Consider the following 19,414-nt stretch of genomic DNA (forward strand, 5'->3'; position numbering starts at 1 on the left):
AAGAAAAAAACAAGTTGCCTGCACTCTGTCCATTACTTGAGGGGTTTTTTTTGTTGTTGTTTTTTAAGCAACAATTGACATGACATTTTTATATGATTCGTATTACAAAAAGTCAACCACATTTTTATAATTTTTAAGATAAAACTTTACAAAGAGTGAAAAAATAAAACATTCAAATCTCTACAGTCTTTCATGCAGCCCATTCTTTGTCCATTTACTGCCCATCAAGCCCAGTAACCAATGATAAAGGCGGTTACAGAGAGGCAAATGATGAGGTTTGCATTAACAATGAGTTGTAGACGGGGCTTTTCCTCCAGAGAACAGATCGTTTGTTCAGGTGCAGGAAGCGGAGCGGGATCATCTTCCTTGTTCCGTCTCTCCATCCCACACAGCCAGTAGAGGGCAGACATCAGCTTGGACTGACTGCGTACACTGCTGGCAGACGATGCTGAATCTAAAGGGTTAAAAGGAGAGAGGGAGGGGAAAAATAACTTGGAATTGTCTCATAGATGCGTTGAGCTGAAGAGTTGCCAAATGGAAAAGAGCAGGACAGAGACCCACCTTTCCTGTGATGACACGCGTTTCCATTGCTGCTTCCCACCTCTCTCCCAGTGGCTCCCACATCATCAGTCTGAATAGCAATTACATCTAATGTTGTGCTGCTTTGCTCTGATGCAAACACCTGCTCTCGAGGCTTCACTGGGTCGAGTCTTGTGAACCATGTGAGTCGACTAATCTGTTTGTTTTTTTTTTGTTTGTTTTTTTGTTTTTTTAAAGAAACAAAAGTGACAGTCAAACTTTCTGAGAGTTAAAGAAATCTAGAGAGGTGCGACTTACACTACATATGTTGAAATGTTCTCTTCAGACTTTAAAAGGTAATTAACAAGACAGTCTCATTATAAATGTACCCTGTGGTATTATTGACACCTAGTGGTGCTACAGAGTGATGTTATGAGCTGATCCTTGTAATGTTTCCATCCATCCATTGCTCATGTCTTAGCAAAAGTGTGTTTAAAGACAGTCGGCATTTTCTTGAAAGTTAACAGTGGCTTCACCTGCTCTGGTTTTGGTTCCTCTGTAGCCAAGCTCACTACAACCACCACAACGAGGGTAATGAAGGACAGCAACATGGAGAAGTAGAGGTAATGAACATATTTTAACACTGCAGGTCTGTCGTCCTCTTCATAGCACAGTGGAGCAGGGTAGATGAAGTCCAGTAACATACGAATACACCCGACCACAAGGCCAATAGCCAGGCCCCAGAAAGCACCCTGCACCAGGGAGGGAGTCAAACATCAGCATTATACACAGTGTAATGGAACATGAATATACACTCAACGGCCACTTTATTAGCTACACCTCACTAATGCTGGGTTGGACCTGCTTTTTGCCTTCAGAACTTAACTTCTTTAGGGCATAGATTCAACAAGTTGCTGGAAGCATGCCACACCAAACAGCAACTGTGCCAAGTCACTTAAATTTCCTTATTGTCACATTCAAGTTCAGCAAGTCGTTTTGAACACGTCTGTCAGTCACATGGCAGCATTTAGTTGTTGCCATGTGAATGGCTGTTTAGATATTTGCAGTAGCGAGAAGTTGAACAGGTGTGCCTAATAAAGTGACCAGCGGGTGTATTTTCCATGAATTACTTGATCAATCGCAAGAACATTCTGAAGAAGAAGAAAAAACATCTTGCCTTCTCATTGGTCCTCTTCCAAAAGCAGCCCATGAGGAAGATGATGGAGACGGGGGGCTGGAGGTAAGTGCTGATGGACTGGATGTAGATGAAGAGCTGGCCACCCTGACTGGCCTGGACGACTGGAATCCACAAAACGGACACCACAACCAACACAAGCACAAACACTCTGCAGCACACACATCAAACCATAAAACGGGCGTTATGCAATAATAATGAGGTTCTGCAATGCACAGATTTGACAAAGAGCAGAAAACTAAAGGCGCTGGAATCTAAACGACACAATGCATTTAGCCATTATTGAGTAAAGTTTGGTGGATGAGCTCACATAAAGGGCCTTATACAAAGCTTTCTCAGACAGGACCACTTTAATTAAAGTAGGTTGTTATTTCCATCTGCAGTAATTCATATATGAGCTCTCTTATGGGATCACCCCACTCTTTCATTTTGCATGCATGCAAAGCTGGAGGCGGGGAGAGCAGCATCAAAACGCCTCTTACAGAACAGAGCAGGCATCAAAGACCACAAAGATTACATTCATTAAGTCAGACAACATAAAAAGAAGGAGCTGAGGTGGGGGTGGGATTCAAAATAGCTTGCAGAGGCAGCAGCAGCAACTTAAACAGTGTCCCCTGTGTGAGATTTGTTGATTGAATCATAAAAGTTTACGCAGGTTGGCATTAACAAGATCGACTTACTGAACTAATACTATGCTCAGTTTTCCAAATGTAGATGCTCTAAGTGAGAATAAAGTGCAGAAATGCTTTTCTGCTCAAACTTCAGTCTCAGCATACGATATACATGCTGCATGTTTTATATCAGAATGCCCTGACGCGGTCACATACCTGCCCACAATCATGAGCTCCCATTCAGAAGCACGGGATCTGAAACTCTTCCACAGGTCCATGGTAAAAATGGTGCTGGCACTGTTAAAGATGGAGGTCAGCGAAGACATGAGAGCAGCAATCATCACAGCCATCATCAAGCCCCGCAGTCCTGGGAGGAAAGACGCACAGTTACCATAAAAGACTCGTCACGTAAAGCATGAAGCAGGAAACGAGGTGCAGCAGAAAGAGTCTCTCACCTGCAGGAAGAAGCTCCATGACCAGTTTGGCATAAGCGATGTCTGAACACCCCACTGGATTGCCACAAATCTCTCTGCACACCTCAGGTTCTGCACAAGCCACTTCGTCTATGCACAGTAGAAACACACCCGCGTCAGTCAAACTCAAATATCCACAATATTTTTGTTTAGTGTTACCTAAATACCTCACACACTTTCAGCACCATTATGGAGGCTAATGTTATAATATGCAGTAAGGTCAAACACAGTATTCCAGCTGCAGCCTACAGTTCTCACTGTACCTGTGTAAAGTATCCTGCTGATCATGCCGGGGATCATGATGGCAAAGAAGGGCAGAACTTTGAGGTACGCAGCCAGCAGGGAGCCTCCTTTTGCATGGGTCAGGGTCTTGGCAGCCAGAGAGCGCTGCACAATGACCTGCAGAGAGTCCCGAATTAAAAGCTGACCAATAAATATATATATAAATATATATATGTAAAGCAGGTAACTACATATCTGTGTAATGTAAGGCAGAATGGAACCACAAAGCTTACTGCTATCACTCAGGAATTTGTAAGATATCAGGGGCTAAACAGATGCTGCTGTGTATCTGGAAAGACTGTAAATGCTAATTAAAACTAACCGTGCTTTTTCTTATCTCACTTCAGTTGGACCTTTGAAACATGCCAGCTTCTTTACGGAGTAATTCTCAAGATGAGGATTTTCAGATTAAAACTCTCTGAGTACTCCAGAGAAAATTTTTAATCGGCGTCAACAAGATGTAAAAGCTCTAAGTTGTACTTTTATATTTTATAGATGAAAGATCTCTTGACATCTTACATCTTAAATTCATTTTTAATGCTCATGTTGGTAAATCAGGGCTCACGAGCTCTGAACTGCCTTCACTGTAGAAACGAGGTTTGCCTATGAAGCCTTTGATTTGAACTCTACCGATTAAACACTCTCTGAGGGGAAAGCTTCCTTTCATAACTTTAACTTTCATAACTTTAGCTTTGAAAATCACTGACCTGATCAGAGCACCAGTACCACATGGAGGGGATGGACATGCCGACAATAACACCAGGCCAGGGGAGGTCAGAAGTCACTGGATCTCTGAATATGTGGAAAGCATCTTCTCGGGGGATGCCACAGGTCGAGTTGGGTACACGAATTGATGGGATGGCTTTGCCGTAACCCTCCATGAAAGCATTCCAGCCTCCAACCTCCACAAAACCTACACATAGAGACAAAATAGTCAGATCAGCTGGATCATAAAGGGTTGGAAACTGGAAGCTGTGATTTTCACTCATATCCTCACTTACTGAAGCCCATGAGGGTCAGAGCTCCTGCCAGCATGATAGCAGTCTGAGCTGCATCTGTATAGATAACTGCAGCCAGACCACCTGTGAACAGCAAACAGCACATTATGCACTTCTAGAAGCTGGTAAAATACAGAACAGCCAACATGAGCGGGACTGTAGCTCACCTGCTACAGTATAGATAGCAGTGACTAACAGCAGCAGCACCACAGCCAGGTAGATGTTCCATTGTAAGGCAAGCTGAATGAACAGGGCACCTGCATACATGTCCACCTGGCCAAAAACACACATAGGTTTATGCTAAGAAACTAGAAAGAAATTAACCCAGATAAAGCTTCACAAAATAAATCACTATTGTGGATTATAGCCTACCGATATTTTTGTAAAGATGTAAATAAATAAGGAAAGGATGGCTATAAACAACTGAGTTCTTCTACCACCAAACCGCCTCTGCAGATACTCTGGCATCGTTGTCACCTGTAGAAGAAATAAGGTCAAGCCCTATGAGATCACGGGGGAATAAATGACCAAAATCATGCATGCAACAACTTATTGTTTCTTTTGTTCAGAGTGTGTGTAGAAAACTCACACCAGAGGCAATATAAATGGGCAGGAAGAGCCATCCCAGCAGCAGTACCATCATCATACCCTGTCAGTTAACAAATATCAGCACCATCAAGAATTTAAACCTATTAATATTTCATATCAAAGTTATTTTTGACAGATTATTTTCTTACATTCCACTCGTATGCAATGGCACCAATTCCCGCTGCGGCTCCTGACCCTGCCAGGCCGATGAAATGTCCACTGCCAATGTTACTGGCGAACAGCGAAGCACCCACCTAAATATAGATGAGAGTCCGAATCAGAACATTTTGCCTCCATCTGACTTTTAAAGTGTGCTCTAGATAGAGTTTCTGCACAACTCACCGGCCACCAGGTCATGTTCTTCCCGGCTAAGAAGTATCCATCCACCGTGCTGCGCTTTGTCCTCCACATGGACTGGAAAAAACATGGGAAATGTTATAGAACCTCTTAAAGGTAACAGTAACAGAAGACCTATTTATTCATAATGCTGAGATGGAATCTATTTGTAAGATAGAGATTAAGTTAAAAGGCTTCTAAAACTTCTAAGACAACATATCTCAGGGACCACAAAACCCAAATTTCGCTGCCCAATCCCAAATCTAAACATCCCTCGTATCTTCTGTGTATAAATTATCACAATGCGTCTGCTTCTAAAGATCCCGGCTGGCTTTCAGACCCACCGGCTCACTTATTTTAGCTTGTAGAGCTACAAAATCCACCCATGTAGGTGAACTCTGTAGCTTCATGTGCCTTCATGTGTCAACACAGGTACCTCAAATCCACCTTTTTACATTTAGAGGTGTTTTCTTTGTTGTTATCAACAAAAAAACACTGCATTCTTACTGTCGCTGGACAGTAATATGATCTTTAATCTCCATTTGTGAGCATCCAGGTTATCAAAGGAAGTTAATTATAGGAGAAGGGCAAGAAAAGGGGCAATATAAAAAAGTGGAATGTAAATTCTGATAAAGCTTGATACAGATCACTCTGCTCTCATTGAAGGACATTTGCCGATTGCAAAGATTAAGTAAGAAAAAAGCACTGATACAGATACTATACAGAGGTCTTCACAATATGTTTTATATTTAAAGGCATTAGATCTGAATTCGTTTTAGTTTGTATGACAAAGAATACAGATTGCCATGTAAAAATGTTGGTATCATTTTCTGTGCTTACCCATAGGCCGACTCCCAGCACCAGTAGAAAATAGATTACCAGCACCACTATATCCACGGTGTCAAGCGTACTGCCATGCCCTGGAGATGGCGATGTGGATGGGGATGGGGGCACGCTGGTCCCCTGGCGTTCTACTGGAAGGTCAAAGGTCATCTGGAATCCAAGAATTTAAAGTCAGTCTCAGGAGCCAACAATGAATGAAGTAGAAAATTCTTTTCACCTTAAACACAGACATAAAATCCAATTACCAGACTCTTTTTTTTTTTTTTACACATTGCTAGAACTGGGTTGGACTGGCTTTTTTCTTCATGGCATAAATTCAGTTAGTTTAGCAAACGTTTCTCAGAGATTTTGATCCAGATCGACACAAAAGCATCACACGGTTGCTGCAGATTTCTCAGCTGACCGTATGTGACAGGAATCTCCTGTGCCACCACAGTCTGAACTGTTGACAGAGTGGATCCATGCTTTCATGTTGTTTACACCAAATCTTTTTTTATTTTATTTTTTTGAAGGGATGTAAAGCAAATTTACCTTGCCTATGGGTATAAATAAAGTTACCTTGACCTTGACTCTACTATCCAAATGTGCAGCAGAAATGAAGACTCATCATCCAGGCAACATTTTTACAGTCTCCTTTTGTCCAACGTTGGTGAATCCATGTGAACTGTATCCTGTTCTTAGCTGACAGCAGTGGTATTCGGTGTGGTCTTCTGCTACTGTAGCATGTCTACTTTAAACGTTTGACATGTTGTGTGTTCAGAGAAGCTCCTCTGCATACCTTAGTTGCAACAAGTGGGTATTTGCCTTCTTGTCAGCTTGAAGCAGTTTGGCCATTCTAGTCTGAGGCATTTTCTCCCAGAGAACTGCTGCTCACTAGATATCCTCTCTTTTCTTGGACTATTCTCTGAAACCCTGGTTGTGTGGGAAAATCCCAGCAGATCAAAAATTTCTGAAATATTTAGACGAGCTCATCTTGCACAAACAACCTTAATAAAAAAAAACCTCCTCCATTCCAATGCTTGGTTAGAACTTCAGCATGTCCTCTTGAGTTGGCACAGTTGCTGCCATGTGATTAGATGATTAAAGATTTGCCTTCATGAGCAGTTGTGCAACCCAATGTGTACCTAATAAAGTGGCCAATGAGTATATGTACGCGTGTGCAGTTGAGTTGACCACCATGTCAGACAGACTGCTTTATACAGCACCAAAAGTACTTCACTCTTAAACACATCTGCTGGCTTGTTTAAGACTTAGTCAAAGTTCCTCCAATATAGTAGAATTAAAAATGACAAAACAGCTATATCTGAGATAACGGCAACAACTGCAGCTCGCCATTTTACCCTCTTAGGCTTTCTGTTGGATATTAATTGAATAAAACAAGCTTACCTTTCAGTACACCGTCACACTTTGTATCATTCCAGCTGGGCTCTCTGCAAGTCAACTCGTGCAAGCCAACCGATTCACAAATGTGTCATGAATGACTTGGGAATCAAAGCTTCTTCCACTTCCATTCCAAAAGATCAAACTCCACTTTTACCTCGTCCACGACACGGTGTAGTTAAAATGTAAGAGATTTATTACTCCACACAGGGAAGTCTTTTCACAACAGAGTCCCGTTGCCAGTAAAATAACTGTGATTGCTGAATGTGTTAAATGCATGTAAAATACACTAAAGATGTGGGCAGTGATAGTATGCTATCAAAGTAACATTGAGATTGTGTGTGTGTGTTCACGTCCAGGAGAGAAAAATGCAGATACAGGCTTATCTTACAAAGACAAAGGCTCATTAACACTGCACCTCAGTAGCAGAGATTAACTGGTTGCAGCAATGCCATGTGGAGCAGTAATCAGGTTGTAAGGACACGGGTATATGAGGTGTTTGATTTTGCCCTGGCATAAATACAGTCCATTCAGCATTCCTGTATAAAGACAGCTTAAGTTCTGAAGAAGACATTCACCCAAATGTGGATCTCACACAGCTCTTTATATTTGTCAGATTTAGATTACAATACAAAACACAGACTTAACACTTAGTAGGCCTTAAATGAACGCCAGTGTCTTAGAGGTTTACATTCTGTACTTTAGCCAGAACATTACAACTTATACCATTAGAAAACAAAGGTTTTACTGACTGCACACATAACTGTTACCGTAATAATTTGTCTTATGATTTCAAAAAATATTAGCTATAAGCTTCAGTTTTTACAAAGCACTGGAATATCTGAACAGCTGGTATACTGCGTTATTAGTTGTGTGTGAAAATGATATCAAATGCTGCTACACGATATGATATTTCGCCCTCTCAGTGGTATAACTCTATGGTCCCATCATATCACACATTCAGTAAAAGAAATACTTGGGTAATACATTAAAGTAACAAAGTGCTTTATAAATTGTAGCGTATGTTTTCTTCATATTCTGGCTTATTCTGTACAGTCCACACGCACAATATAATCCCTATTTACACTTTAATAGATATAACACCAAACAGTGGACTACAGTTAAACATTCATTTATTGCACAGTGCCCGCTGTAAGATCCACATAATCCCACTTCGGCAATCTGTTATCAGTGTCTTCGAGACTGGAGCCAGTGTCACCTTTATATACGTACATGTTGGTAGGATAAGAAGTAAAGCATTATATAGGAGCAATGCAGAAACAAAATGAACAATCCAAAAAATAAATAAATCCTACTGGTATATTGGCACGGTTTGAGATGGAAAATTCCACCAACAGTGACTTTGAGCCAATGATTAATATACACAAGTTGGTAGGGTCAGGAGTTAAGCATTATACAACAGCAATACAAAAAAAAAAATCTTACCACCACAGCTGGCATGGTAGAAAATGGAAAATTCCACTGAAACTAAAGGAGTGCTGCAAAGAAAGCATCCTAAGCTGAGGACTTACTTAAGAAAACAAGCATCACTTAGTAAAGAATTTAGGTTACATTCAGTGCGGTGGGCACCTTAAAAAGGTCAAACTAATTCAAAAACTGCTTTTTGTACTTTCATCTGAACCAACGAGTGTGAATATATTTAAATTAAATATCTATTTTTGGATCTATGTCTTAATCGTGGTTATGCCACAAAGATTTTATTAAATCATTGTCGTACCGCACTATGCAGGTGCTCAATGACCTAAACTTAGAGGGCTTAGAGAAATATTACTTAAACTATGCGATGTTACTGAGCGACTATCAAACAGCAGAGTTATCCTGAAGGTTAAACAAGGTTGCAGTCTACTGACTGGTCTTCATCATTGAAGATACATATAATATAGTACAACACTGGTCTAAAGCTACATTATCTGTCTTTGATGCCAATGTTTCTGCTTTTCCCTTCATCTAACTTGTTTTTTTTGCTTGGTATTGTGATGTGTGGTTTATGTGCTTGTATGTTAGTGTATTTATATACTGGTATATGTATATAGGATGTTTGTGTACTTGGGTATACTTTGTTCTGTATGAACAACTGCATGTTGTAATCTCCACACGTGCATGTGTGTTACCAGGCCAGCGGGGAGGCCATTCGTGGACTCCTGGGGCTTTTTGGGATTTCAGCAACTTGCTGATCACTCAGAGCTCTCTGTGGCAAAGAAATGCAGAAAAAAGATGATGCAGGATTTTCTTTTAATTTACTTTTATATACATCCTTTGTTTTTCCATGTAGTATTATTTTTAGTTTTTCTAACCAACTGCTTTGTTGCATGCATCCTGCTTATTGAAATATGTAATATTTCTAGATATATATTTGTATTTTTTGTGACAGTCGTTGTGCGTGCCTTATATGGACAAAAGTACTGGGCCACGTGTACAGTACACCTGCAGGAGGTGCTCAGCCATGGAAACCTATGCCATGAAGCTCCAGGTGCACAGTTTTTGCGCTGATGTTAATGATGTAGGTTGCACTGGTTGACTCTGCTCTTAACTTTATGTGGTCTGCCCCTTTGTAGCTGAGCTGCTGTGGTTCTTAAACACCTCCACTTTTCAATAACACCTTTTAGAGTTGATTGTGGAATATCTGGGAGGTGAGAAACTTCATGAACTGACTTATCCCAGTGATGTTTATAAAAACCAGAAGGTACGGGCAGGTACTTGATTTTATACACCTGAAATCATAGACAAAGAGGTGTAGCCCTGTACTTTTATTCATGTGGTCTACTCACTACATAGAAATGTTAATAAACAGGTGTAAAAAAACAAAAAAATAATAAAAGTTTGATAAGTTTGAAAACCACAAGCACAGCAAAGTTCAAAAAGAAAAAGCAGCAGAGGAAAAAGGAAAAGCAAAGAGCTGCTGCACTTAACATACTGAACACTAAATGCAAATGACAGAAATATGCAAAACAGTGTTACATTTTTCAAAACTCTGCTTTTTTAAAATTTAAAAGTATAGTATCTAAAACCTCCAATATCAAACGTCTGGCGGGCTGGAACACGTTAATGAATGCTGAGTGTTTACAAAGTGGCCCTGCTAGTTTACATCATGAAGCTCATTATCAGTGCTGTAACCTAGCAGAGTGCTTTTTTGATTTAATGCAGACAGTGCTCATTACTAAACACAATGCACGGCCCTCTCTAAAAATAAAAACACTGGCAAAGCAGAAAATATAGCAAGTAATGAGGCAGTCATCAGATGATAACACAGTGCAACTGTTTATCTGCAACCTTTTAGGTTATGCATCACAAGCGGTTGAGCAAAAGCAACTGAGACGGCTGGGAGGGAACTACAAAGGAAATATGCTGCAGACACAACAAAGATAATCATTTGAATGAAGAATGGCTCAATATTTCCTGCTCACCTCAAACTTGTTTATGAATTCGGCAAAGATACCAAAGAAGGCCTCGGTATTTGTGGCTTTGCCGTCTTCTCCAAAGTAGGAGGCAGTCTTGCTGAATTCTTCCATGGCTCTCTGTTGGAGAGACTCCAGAGACTGGATTGCAGGATGACTGTTTTCCAGGAAATTCTTAACACCACAGAGTTAAGGCACAAAAATGTTTAATCTTATTTACTACATAGTGTTTTCTTTGTCCCCTGACCCCAGTGAGGGGGTTTTAAGGATACACTCATGACAACAGCAAAGCGGTCGTCAGAGGTCGCAGGCATCTTCTGACAAGCTGAGCGAATGTCCTGGATTGTGGTATGAAGGTCATTCAGATCGGAGGTGATGTTCCTCTGGTTTACTAAAAGCAGGTGTGCGTGCAACATAGGAAACCAGAGGCAAGAGGAAAAAGATGCTCAGAGACAAAAAGCAGATCTAGCCAAAATGAAAACAACCACTTAAATTTGACAATCGTGCCAGTACATTTTTGGCACTCTCAACGAATGTTAAAAGGCAAATGTATGTATCTACCTTTTGCTGCAAGTGGAACCATCGTAAGATCTTTGGAAAAATCCAACACATCCGGGAAATGTTGACATAGCGATTTAACCAGGATATGCAGAAATGTTGACTTCCCGTCCACTGTTTTAGTTGTGCTCAGCTGCACGCGATATTGTGGAGTCATAAAATACACATGCAAGCCCATACATAAATACTCCATAATATGTTAAATATCATTCGGTGTACCTCTGTAAGGAAGTTGATCTTAAAGCCTGTAGTTTTGTTGGTTTTAGGCTGGCTGTTATTCAAGTAGTTCCCCATCGCCAACACAAACTAAACAGGGCACAAATTAGTAAGCAGATCTGTTATTGTATCAACAGTAATTTATCTTGATCGTTAATTTTCACCCCTAGTTTATGAGTGTAATTTTTTTGCTCCAGTAATTTAATTTTTCTTCTTTTCTTCTTCTTTCACACAAAAAAGACATAATTTAGCGAATGTCCTTCTTTGCTTCTACAGTGACTCTGTCTCTTATCAGTATCTCACAGACTAGTCAAAAAAGTATGTGGTATTTTCATGTGTTTCTAATCTACAGTGACATAACCTTTCTGAACATAAGGGCTACCTCTAGTATTTTAGCTAGCTTCTTGCTGGTCTTCAGCTCCATGGAGGCATTGTAAATACAGTCATATGCTCCTTTCAGCTCCTCTGTCTTCTCCTGAAGAGAACACTTGAAGAGGAGGCACTGGAGGCGGGTCTGGTACTCCGGTACTGATAACATCTGATATATGCACAACAGGCAGATCAAGATAAATGCAAGATCAATGAAACTCAAAAGTAGCCCGGTAACGGTAAACCAGAACTGTACCTGCAGCACAAACTGATCTGGCTCGCTCAGTTTGCTGGGGTCCTGTCTATACTCTTCATATTTTTTGACCTCCTCTGCATCGGGGGCATACAGTAGCAGCTGTTTAATGTGGGCTGGCTCCAGCCTGTCTGTGGCCATGTTCATCAAAATCTGACGCAGTTCCCCTGGAGACAGCTTCAGGTGGGCTATCAGGATGGCTAGAGGCAGAAGATAATCATCATCAAAGTACTTAACTCTGATTCACAGAGCTACAACTATGGTTTCTAACTTTCATCTTGACATCTTAATTACAAATGACATTTGAAAAATTTTATTAAAGGCAGTCATACTCACAGGCATTGTAAGCTTTCTTATGGGACAGAATTTCTATAACATCTTTCTTCTTGAAGGTTTCTAGCTGAGGGGATGGTTCTGGGGCAGGCACTGAAAATTAGACCGGGGAAGTTAAATGTCAAAATTTAGAAAGGTAGGTGAGAGAGACTGGACAAACAGATTTAGTCTAAATTTTCCTTTTACATAGCTTACATTGATTTCTTAGAGGCAAATTATATAGAGTACAATGACAGATCAAGCCAAGGTCCTTCAACCCAAAGAGGAAGCTGCCTCGTTCTTTGTTTAAAAATCTCTGTATCCTTGGACTGTGATTAAAGACATCTGAAAACCTGATATGTTGACGTATAATGTTGTCTTCCCATCAAATGAATCACTAATCAAAGTATTTTTCACTCTTTATACTGGGCTTCCCTATCTCTTATGAATATTTAGCTGTGCACACAGATAAAAGCACTCCAGTTAGGCACACAGCCCCTTATACTCACTGGCGCTCTTCTGTGTTCCAAAGTGCAGCTCCAGATCCAGATACTTCACCATGTCATGCAGTTTTTCATAGTCAGAATTTGCTCCCAACTGTTAGAAACACAATTTTTTTTAGTTTAAAAAAGGTCTAAATGTTATAGTTTTGCAAAATATTTTACATTTAGAATTCTAAATCTAAACTCGGTGGCACTTTGAGAAGCTTTGGCTTCCAATCAGAACTCACCTGTCCCCATATTGTCCCTTCTGAGTTTTCCACCTGCTCCCAGCGCAGCCTCTTTACACTCATATGGTTGGAGTCCATTCTGGACAGACTAGGTCTTGGTAGAGGTGGAGGGGAGCAGGGTGGGGGAAGAGGAGGAGGTGGTGGGGGCTCTAGGTGCTCCGTGGGGTCAGAAAGAGAGTGGGGGAGGGACTGGGGCTGGCTCTGGCTGTGGGATTGTGACTGGTGTTGAGATTGCAGCAAATGATGCGAGGGCTGTGACTGTGGGCGGGCAGTTTGGGTGGAGGACTGGGGGTGTTGAGGCAGTGGCTGAAAAGTGGAGAGGGTGGGTTGGTGTGGCTGCAGGGGTTGAAACGTGGAGAGAAGGGGCTGGGGCCTGTGAGGCTGCTGGGGAGGGTGGATGACCTGAATCTGGTGCTGGTAGTCCTGAGGAGGTGGCTGTGGGGTCATGTGATGGATGTGGTGGATCTGAGGAGTGCTGGAATGGTGGTGCGTCTGCTGGATAGAGTGGGGTCTCTGGGGGGAGGGTTTTGTGGGCTGGGGGTGGTGGGTTTGGTGGATCTGCTGCTCTTGGTGCCTCCCCTGCACCGACACTTCAGTTTGATGATGGCCCTTTAGACTTCTCCTGCTCTGATGGGAGTGGCCATCCCGATTTAGCTGAACTGGGAGGGATGCAGGCTCTTGCTGGGTTTGATGCAGAAGCTCTGTGGAGGAGTGATGGGGCTTGGGTTGGTGCATTTGATGAGCCTGATGAAGAAGCTCTGTAGAGGAGTGGTGCGCCTGGGGTTTATGAATTTGATGGAGCAGCTCAGTTGAGGAATGGTGGGGCTGTCCTCGATGCATCTGGTGGGCTTGGTGGAGAAGTTCGGTGGAGGAGTGGAGAGGCTGTATTTGCTGCATCTGTTGAGCCTGGTGCAGGAGCTCTGTTGACGAATGATGGGCCTTGGATTTGTGCATTTGGTGGAGCACTTCTGATGATGAGTAGTGGGCATGGACTTGCTGCATCTGTTGAAGCATCTCAGCAGATGAGTGGTGGGCCTGGGATTGCTGCAACTGGTGCAGCACCTCAGCTGAGGAATGATGAGCCGGGGCTTGGTGCATCTGGTGGAGCATCTCAGTTGAGGAATGGTGGGGCTGGGGTCTTACACTCTGATGACTTTGGTAGATGCCCTCTACGTACTGACCTTGTTGGCTGGGATGGCCTGTTGGTTGGGGTGACGGCTGGTGTGGGGGAGGCGCAGAACGGGACAGACGTCGGTGATGATGAGTCTGGTGGGCCTGCTGCTGCTGTGCTTGGCGCATCATGTAAAGAGGGTGGTTTGCGTGGTGATGGACGGAGTCTGGAGAGGGAAGAGGAGGTAAGGACTGAAGAGGAAGAGGTGAATGGGCTTTCTGCTGCGTTGGCTGGGCAGGCATCGAGTGGTGGCTCTGGTAGATCTGCTGCAGCTGTTGCTCTTGATACGCTTGCTGCTCCTTATAGGCTTGTCGCTCCTCATAGGCTTTTTGCTCCTCATAGGCCTTTTGTTCCTGGTAGGCTTGAAGCTCCTCGAATGCTTTTTGCTCCTTGTAGGCTTGAAGCTCCTCGAATGCTTTTTGTTCCTTGTAGGCTTGACGCTGTTCATATGCTTTTTGCTCCTGGTAGGCTTGACGCTGCTCGTACGCTTGTCTTTCTTGGTAGGCCTGTTGCTCTTGGTACAACTGTTGCTCTTCAAAAGCTTTTTGCTCCTCGAATGCCTTCTGCTCTTCATAAGCCTGTCTCTCTTTGAAAAGTTTCTCTTGATAAGCTTGTTGTTCCTGCAAGGCCTGCTGCTCTTGCAGGAGTTGTTGTTCTTCAAAGGCTTTTTGCTCTTCATATGCCTGCCTCTCCTTATACGCCTGTTGCTCCTCATAGGCTTGCCTTTCCTGGTAGGCTTGTTGCTCTTGGTAGGCTTTTAGCTCTTGTATGGTAGCATGCACCTGTAGGTCTTCCCTTGTAGGGAGGACTTTATGCAAGGAGTGGCGTTTAGGTGGTGGATTACTGCGGGGAGGAGGTGGGGGAGGAGGGCCGGATTTCCGGCGGATGGGCACGTATGTTCTTGGGGAGTGTTCGGGAGTGTAGCTTAGTTGCTGCTGCTGTTGCTGCTGTTGGTGCTGCGGTTGACTCTGTGCAGGTGCTGGGGGCGGAGGAGGCGGAGGTGGATCATTGAACTGGACTGGTGGGGGTGGAGGAGGGGTCATGGGGGGTGGGGGAATGTGATCAGAGGAAGATGAGTAGGTCAGAGATGAGGCATTTTCTTCTCCACTGCTGCTCTGGACATCACTCGGGCTGCTGAGCTCTGGAGCGACAAATCCTCCACTTTCTTCTTCATCCACCACCAAATCGTCTTCATTATCATCATCCTCTTCATCTGGGAAGCCCATCTGCACAACATCCTGGCATTAACACCAATTACACTTCATTAGACCTAATGCCAAAGTGGATTTTTTTGGTACATTTGTCAAACTACAAGAGTTAACCAGAAATAAAATACATAAATGTGTAAGCAGGTTCTCTACAACCTCCTCAATGTATTTCAATGCAAATGCTGCAGTTAAGTTTTTAAATCCTTTACATGCTCTTTCATTTGAAGATTTATTTGTCAGGTCAACAACAGCTTGTGAACCTCTCTCTATGACACATATTATTCTATAAATTGTCTTTGATTTTAAAAACACCAAGGTCAAGGCAGTCCACCTATGAGAAAACCTTAAGATTGGCAGTAAATTTTAATGATGCTTTATGATGTTGTTTGAAGTCACAGAAACAACAGAAATTCACTGAGGGTAACAGACTATTCTGGTCAAAGATAATTTCATAATACTTTAAAATAAAGCACATAGAACCCTTTAAAACATGCAATTCTTAGTCACAAAAATAAAGAAAAGACAATTTTTATTCATCTTTCATGCTGGATTGAGCAAATATGACATGTTGTACTGCAAAAATAAAAATATAAGCAGATAACCTACTCCAAAATAGGAGCCAGAGGCATGAGACAGATTGACCTATACAACAAGAGAGACTAAACTGGTAAACTGTTGAAATCTTATATTAAACAAACTGGGGAAACATGTCCCAGCATCTTTTATTACAAACACAGAACAATGTCTTTGTGTGTCCTGTGCTTTGTGGCCACAAAGGATTTAACAGGCATTTTATTTTTTACTGCATAAAGCACCTTGTAGAAATTAAAGGAGTTTTGATTACTGTGAAAAGTTAAACATTAGTTTTCCCAGTAGCTAAACAGTTACTCGATGATAATTTCATTTCAGTGCTTTGCAAAATTGGTGCAGTGTTAATGTGATTCTACCTCTTCATAGTCGTTTTCAGGAGTCAAGAAGTCATCGACAATTGCCACCCTCTGTCCCAGCTGCTCGCTCAGTGCATCCAGAAAGCGGTCCGTGTCTTCAGAGCGAGGCGGTTTGGAGAAGGTGTAACGGCGCTTGCTGCTGCGGTGAGCAGGGGGGCTAGACGGGTAGTCAGGGGGTTCTGGAGGTGAGGGAGGGGGACTGTCAAGGCTGATGTAAGGGTTGGACTCCCCACTGGTCTGGCTTGTTAACCCTGATGGGTAGAACTGGGATTGTGGGGGGCTGGGGAGAGGCTCCGGCCAGGATGTATGGGATGAAGGGCCTTTGCGGCTACCTAGGACAAGGAAATGATATATTGTAATGATGACAACAGAATCTTGCCTTTCTTAATTATGTTGAAATGTAGCAGTTAAAAGAAATGTCTCTTTAATGATACCTTGCAGTCAGTGAATTATGAGAACAAATACAAGTAATGATTCTCGTGTTCATATTACATACAGTAATTACATTACTATCAGAGAAATCTAATTTTTGACTGACAGGTGTACTTAATGGTGTGTTTTCTAGTTCCACATCCACCATCACCAAATATGTATGCAGCTCAGTGTTCGATGACAGCACTTTGTTACTGATGTAAAATTTTTAAATCGTCAGAGCCTAACCCAGTGTGATCCAGATTTAATTTGTGAGGACTGCTCTGATCCTTCCCACGTGGGTCATAAAAAAAATAAATTAGCCCTTGGGAAAAGAATTTTTTGAGGAGATTAAATTTTGTATTTGTCTCAAACCTCTGCTCTGCTGTGTATTTATGTACAGCAGGAAAACAAATCTGTTCGTTTAACCCAGGATTTTTGTATATATTTCTTTTTCTGCAGCCCTTTTTTGTCATTCCCCTTCACTTCTATGTTTTCCCTAAAATCTCTCTCCCTCACACACACACACACACACACACACACACACACACACACACAACGTTACCTAGGTGGTTGCTAGGTAACGTGACAACGCCCCAATAATATGTGACACCGATAAGAAATTTCAGGGCTCTAAGATGTACCTGTGTGTCAGGTTTGGGTGCTCAGCTCCTGATCATATAGGAGGTTTTCATGATGTACAGACAGATGGAGATTTTGTGTATTAGAGTAAGATTCCACTCCAGCTCCAAATGCAAACGTCTACAATCAGCTACCTGTGTTAAGGTGTATCGTAGGGGATGCCGTGCGTGACGGAGGGTCCAGATCCAGCAAACTCTCAGGGGCAGGAGGCGGGCGACTCTTCAGAGACTTGGACCTCTTGGCTGAATACATGTTCTCCAGTTCAGCGTACACTGCTGACAGCTTACATGGTGAAAATGTGCAAACGAATATATAAATATATATATACTGGTTTGAGAATTCTTATCCTAACTCTTTAATTGCCATTATTATATGCATCTTGTCTCATTAAAATGGGCATGGCTACGTACATTAGTGAGGTTGTTGGGAGTTTCAGGGAGAGAGGTACCATCCCCTGACTGTCTCTCTCCTGGAGCTAGCCTCATCCCCGTCTCCAGTAATGGCTCTGCACGGTGGCCTATGATAACACAACCATTGGAAGAACTTAGACTCTTATGAGTGAGATAGACCTAAATATAGATTCCAGCTTTGCATGTGTTGTTAGTATTTGGGCTTTGGGTGGCTTGTGAGTTAGTGAGCAGAGTGAGTGAGATCAGCAAAGAGATATACTGGATTTAGACTGATGTTACTACATGACTGCATGGGATCATGTTAAATACATTAAATAATACATTAAATATGCAAATGTAAAAGCATGTAGTGATTTCAACAAAACTGTTCATATAAAAGAAGCTTGAAGAAAATTTAATTCTGATCAATAAGTGAATTTAAACAGGACCGTGTGGACAGGCACAATGATAACAATATCAGTGCTAATGGCGTCATGATCATGATAGGAGTCAAGCGTGCCGAGGTGGTCGGGGTGTTAATGTTGCTGCTGATGATGACAGAGACAGTAAAGTTCAGTACCCATGCCCAAGTGTGTACCAATGACCAGGTCATCAGAGCTACGTCCCCTCACACTGCTCCTGTACGTGGTCCCTGTCACCCTCATGGAACTGCTACGGCGGTGGGGCTCAGGGACAACCTCGGGCTCCGGAGGAGGGGGAGGTGGTGGTGGTGGAGGTGGAACTGGAACACACACACATGTATTTGCAATGCAGGAGTGTAAGGGGCTGCAGCACCTGGGTTGATTGCATTTCACCGAACTAGCGATTCTATTTAAGATCCCCAAAAATGACCCGTGATTATCGTCAGGACATACGTCTCTGCAGATTCTCAGTCATCCTGGTCATAGTAGTCCTAAGAGCTTGAAACGAAGTCGACTGACTTCTTTAAGTTGTTTGGAGATGTTCAAGAAGCTTCTTCGGTTCTTAAACCAAAAGATGGTGAGTCCCACAAATTGGAAAAATTGGGAAACTGTCTCTGAGGAGGTGGTCATTATGCATCGTAACATGAGCCAAGCCAAGCCATGAGTCATTGCTACCAGAGGCTTCGAATGAAACCACAGTGAGTGGCGTATCGATTCTCAGCCTTCCTATCATATGACCTGTTGAGATCACCTGACACAAGATGTGAATGGGGGTTGAGCTGCCTTAGATGGAATCTCAAAAATGCATTGTAGGTGGCTGACAGTTGGTGTCGTAAGCATCACCTCTGTTCAAAGATGGTGATTCACAGCGGACATAGATGACCTCTTTTACTCCTCTTCTCGGTCCAAAATGTGAGCACTGGCATCCTCAAAAGAGTGACCTTTGTCCTTTAGGTGCAGATGTACAGATGAATCTTGTCCTGTCGAGGTGGCTCTTCTATGCTGTGCGATGTGTTTATGGAGCGGCTGCTTGGGTTCTCCAATGTAGAGGTCTGAGCACTCCTCGCTGCACTGCACAGCATACACTACATTGTTTAGCTTGTGTTTGGGAGTTTTGTCCTTGGGATGAACCAGTTTTTGTCTGA

The 19,414-nt window shown here is 42.6% G+C and overlaps 2 protein-coding genes across 6 annotated transcripts in view; both read right to left on the minus strand.

Annotated features, from left to right (window-relative positions):
* Positions 1-43: 43 nt before the first annotated feature.
* Positions 44-7,339, minus strand: slc5a11 (solute carrier family 5 member 11). Of its 2 annotated transcripts, none has more exons than XM_082530162.1 (16): positions 7,232-7,339; positions 5,843-5,995; positions 5,009-5,080; positions 4,816-4,920; positions 4,668-4,727; positions 4,451-4,555; positions 4,246-4,351; positions 4,082-4,162; positions 3,788-3,993; positions 3,062-3,197; positions 2,781-2,888; positions 2,542-2,692; positions 1,697-1,865; positions 1,056-1,271; positions 562-736; positions 44-454 (listed from the first exon to the last, which is right to left on the minus strand). In XM_082530162.1, the coding sequence occupies exons 2-16, from the start codon at positions 5,993-5,995 to the stop codon at positions 225-227; spliced, it is 2,073 nt and encodes a 690-aa protein (XP_082386288.1). In that variant the 5' UTR covers positions 7,232-7,339; the 3' UTR covers positions 44-224. The 2 variants fall into 2 exon arrangements, with proteins under 2 accessions (XP_082386288.1, XP_082386287.1); XM_082530161.1 differs by having other exon boundaries at positions 6,624-7,339.
* A 189-nt stretch (positions 7,340-7,528) lies between these two features.
* Positions 7,529-19,414, minus strand: part of grid2ipa (glutamate receptor, ionotropic, delta 2 (Grid2) interacting protein, a) — a 31,633-nt gene continuing 19,747 nt past the window's right edge. For 2 of the 4 annotated variants that reach the window (XM_082530134.1, XM_082530136.1), the window contains exons 10-23: positions 18,428-18,589; positions 17,869-17,975; positions 17,593-17,740; positions 16,406-16,737; positions 13,080-15,488; positions 12,859-12,946; positions 12,374-12,463; positions 12,041-12,237; positions 11,798-11,953; positions 11,419-11,505; positions 11,203-11,332; positions 10,914-11,032; positions 10,651-10,815; positions 7,529-9,434 (exon numbers count right to left, since the gene is read on the minus strand). In XM_082530134.1, the coding sequence (XP_082386260.1) occupies positions 9,354-9,434; positions 10,651-10,815; positions 10,914-11,032; positions 11,203-11,332; positions 11,419-11,505; positions 11,798-11,953; positions 12,041-12,237; positions 12,374-12,463; positions 12,859-12,946; positions 13,080-15,488; positions 16,406-16,737; positions 17,593-17,740; positions 17,869-17,975; positions 18,428-18,589 (4,271 nt within the window). In that variant the 3' untranslated portion in view covers positions 7,529-9,353. The remainder of the gene's footprint in view (positions 9,435-10,650; positions 10,816-10,913; positions 11,033-11,202; positions 11,333-11,418; positions 11,506-11,797; positions 11,954-12,040; positions 12,238-12,373; positions 12,464-12,858; positions 12,947-13,079; positions 15,489-16,405; positions 16,738-17,592; positions 17,741-17,868; positions 17,976-18,427; positions 18,590-19,414) is intronic. The other 2 variants (XM_082530135.1, XM_082530137.1) reach the window with 2 other exon arrangements.

The sequence above is a fragment of the Aulonocara stuartgranti genome, assembly GCF_965226115.1.
Source record: "Aulonocara stuartgranti genome assembly, chromosome: 4".
Classification (NCBI taxonomy): domain Eukaryota; kingdom Metazoa; phylum Chordata; class Actinopteri; order Cichliformes; family Cichlidae; genus Aulonocara; species Aulonocara stuartgranti.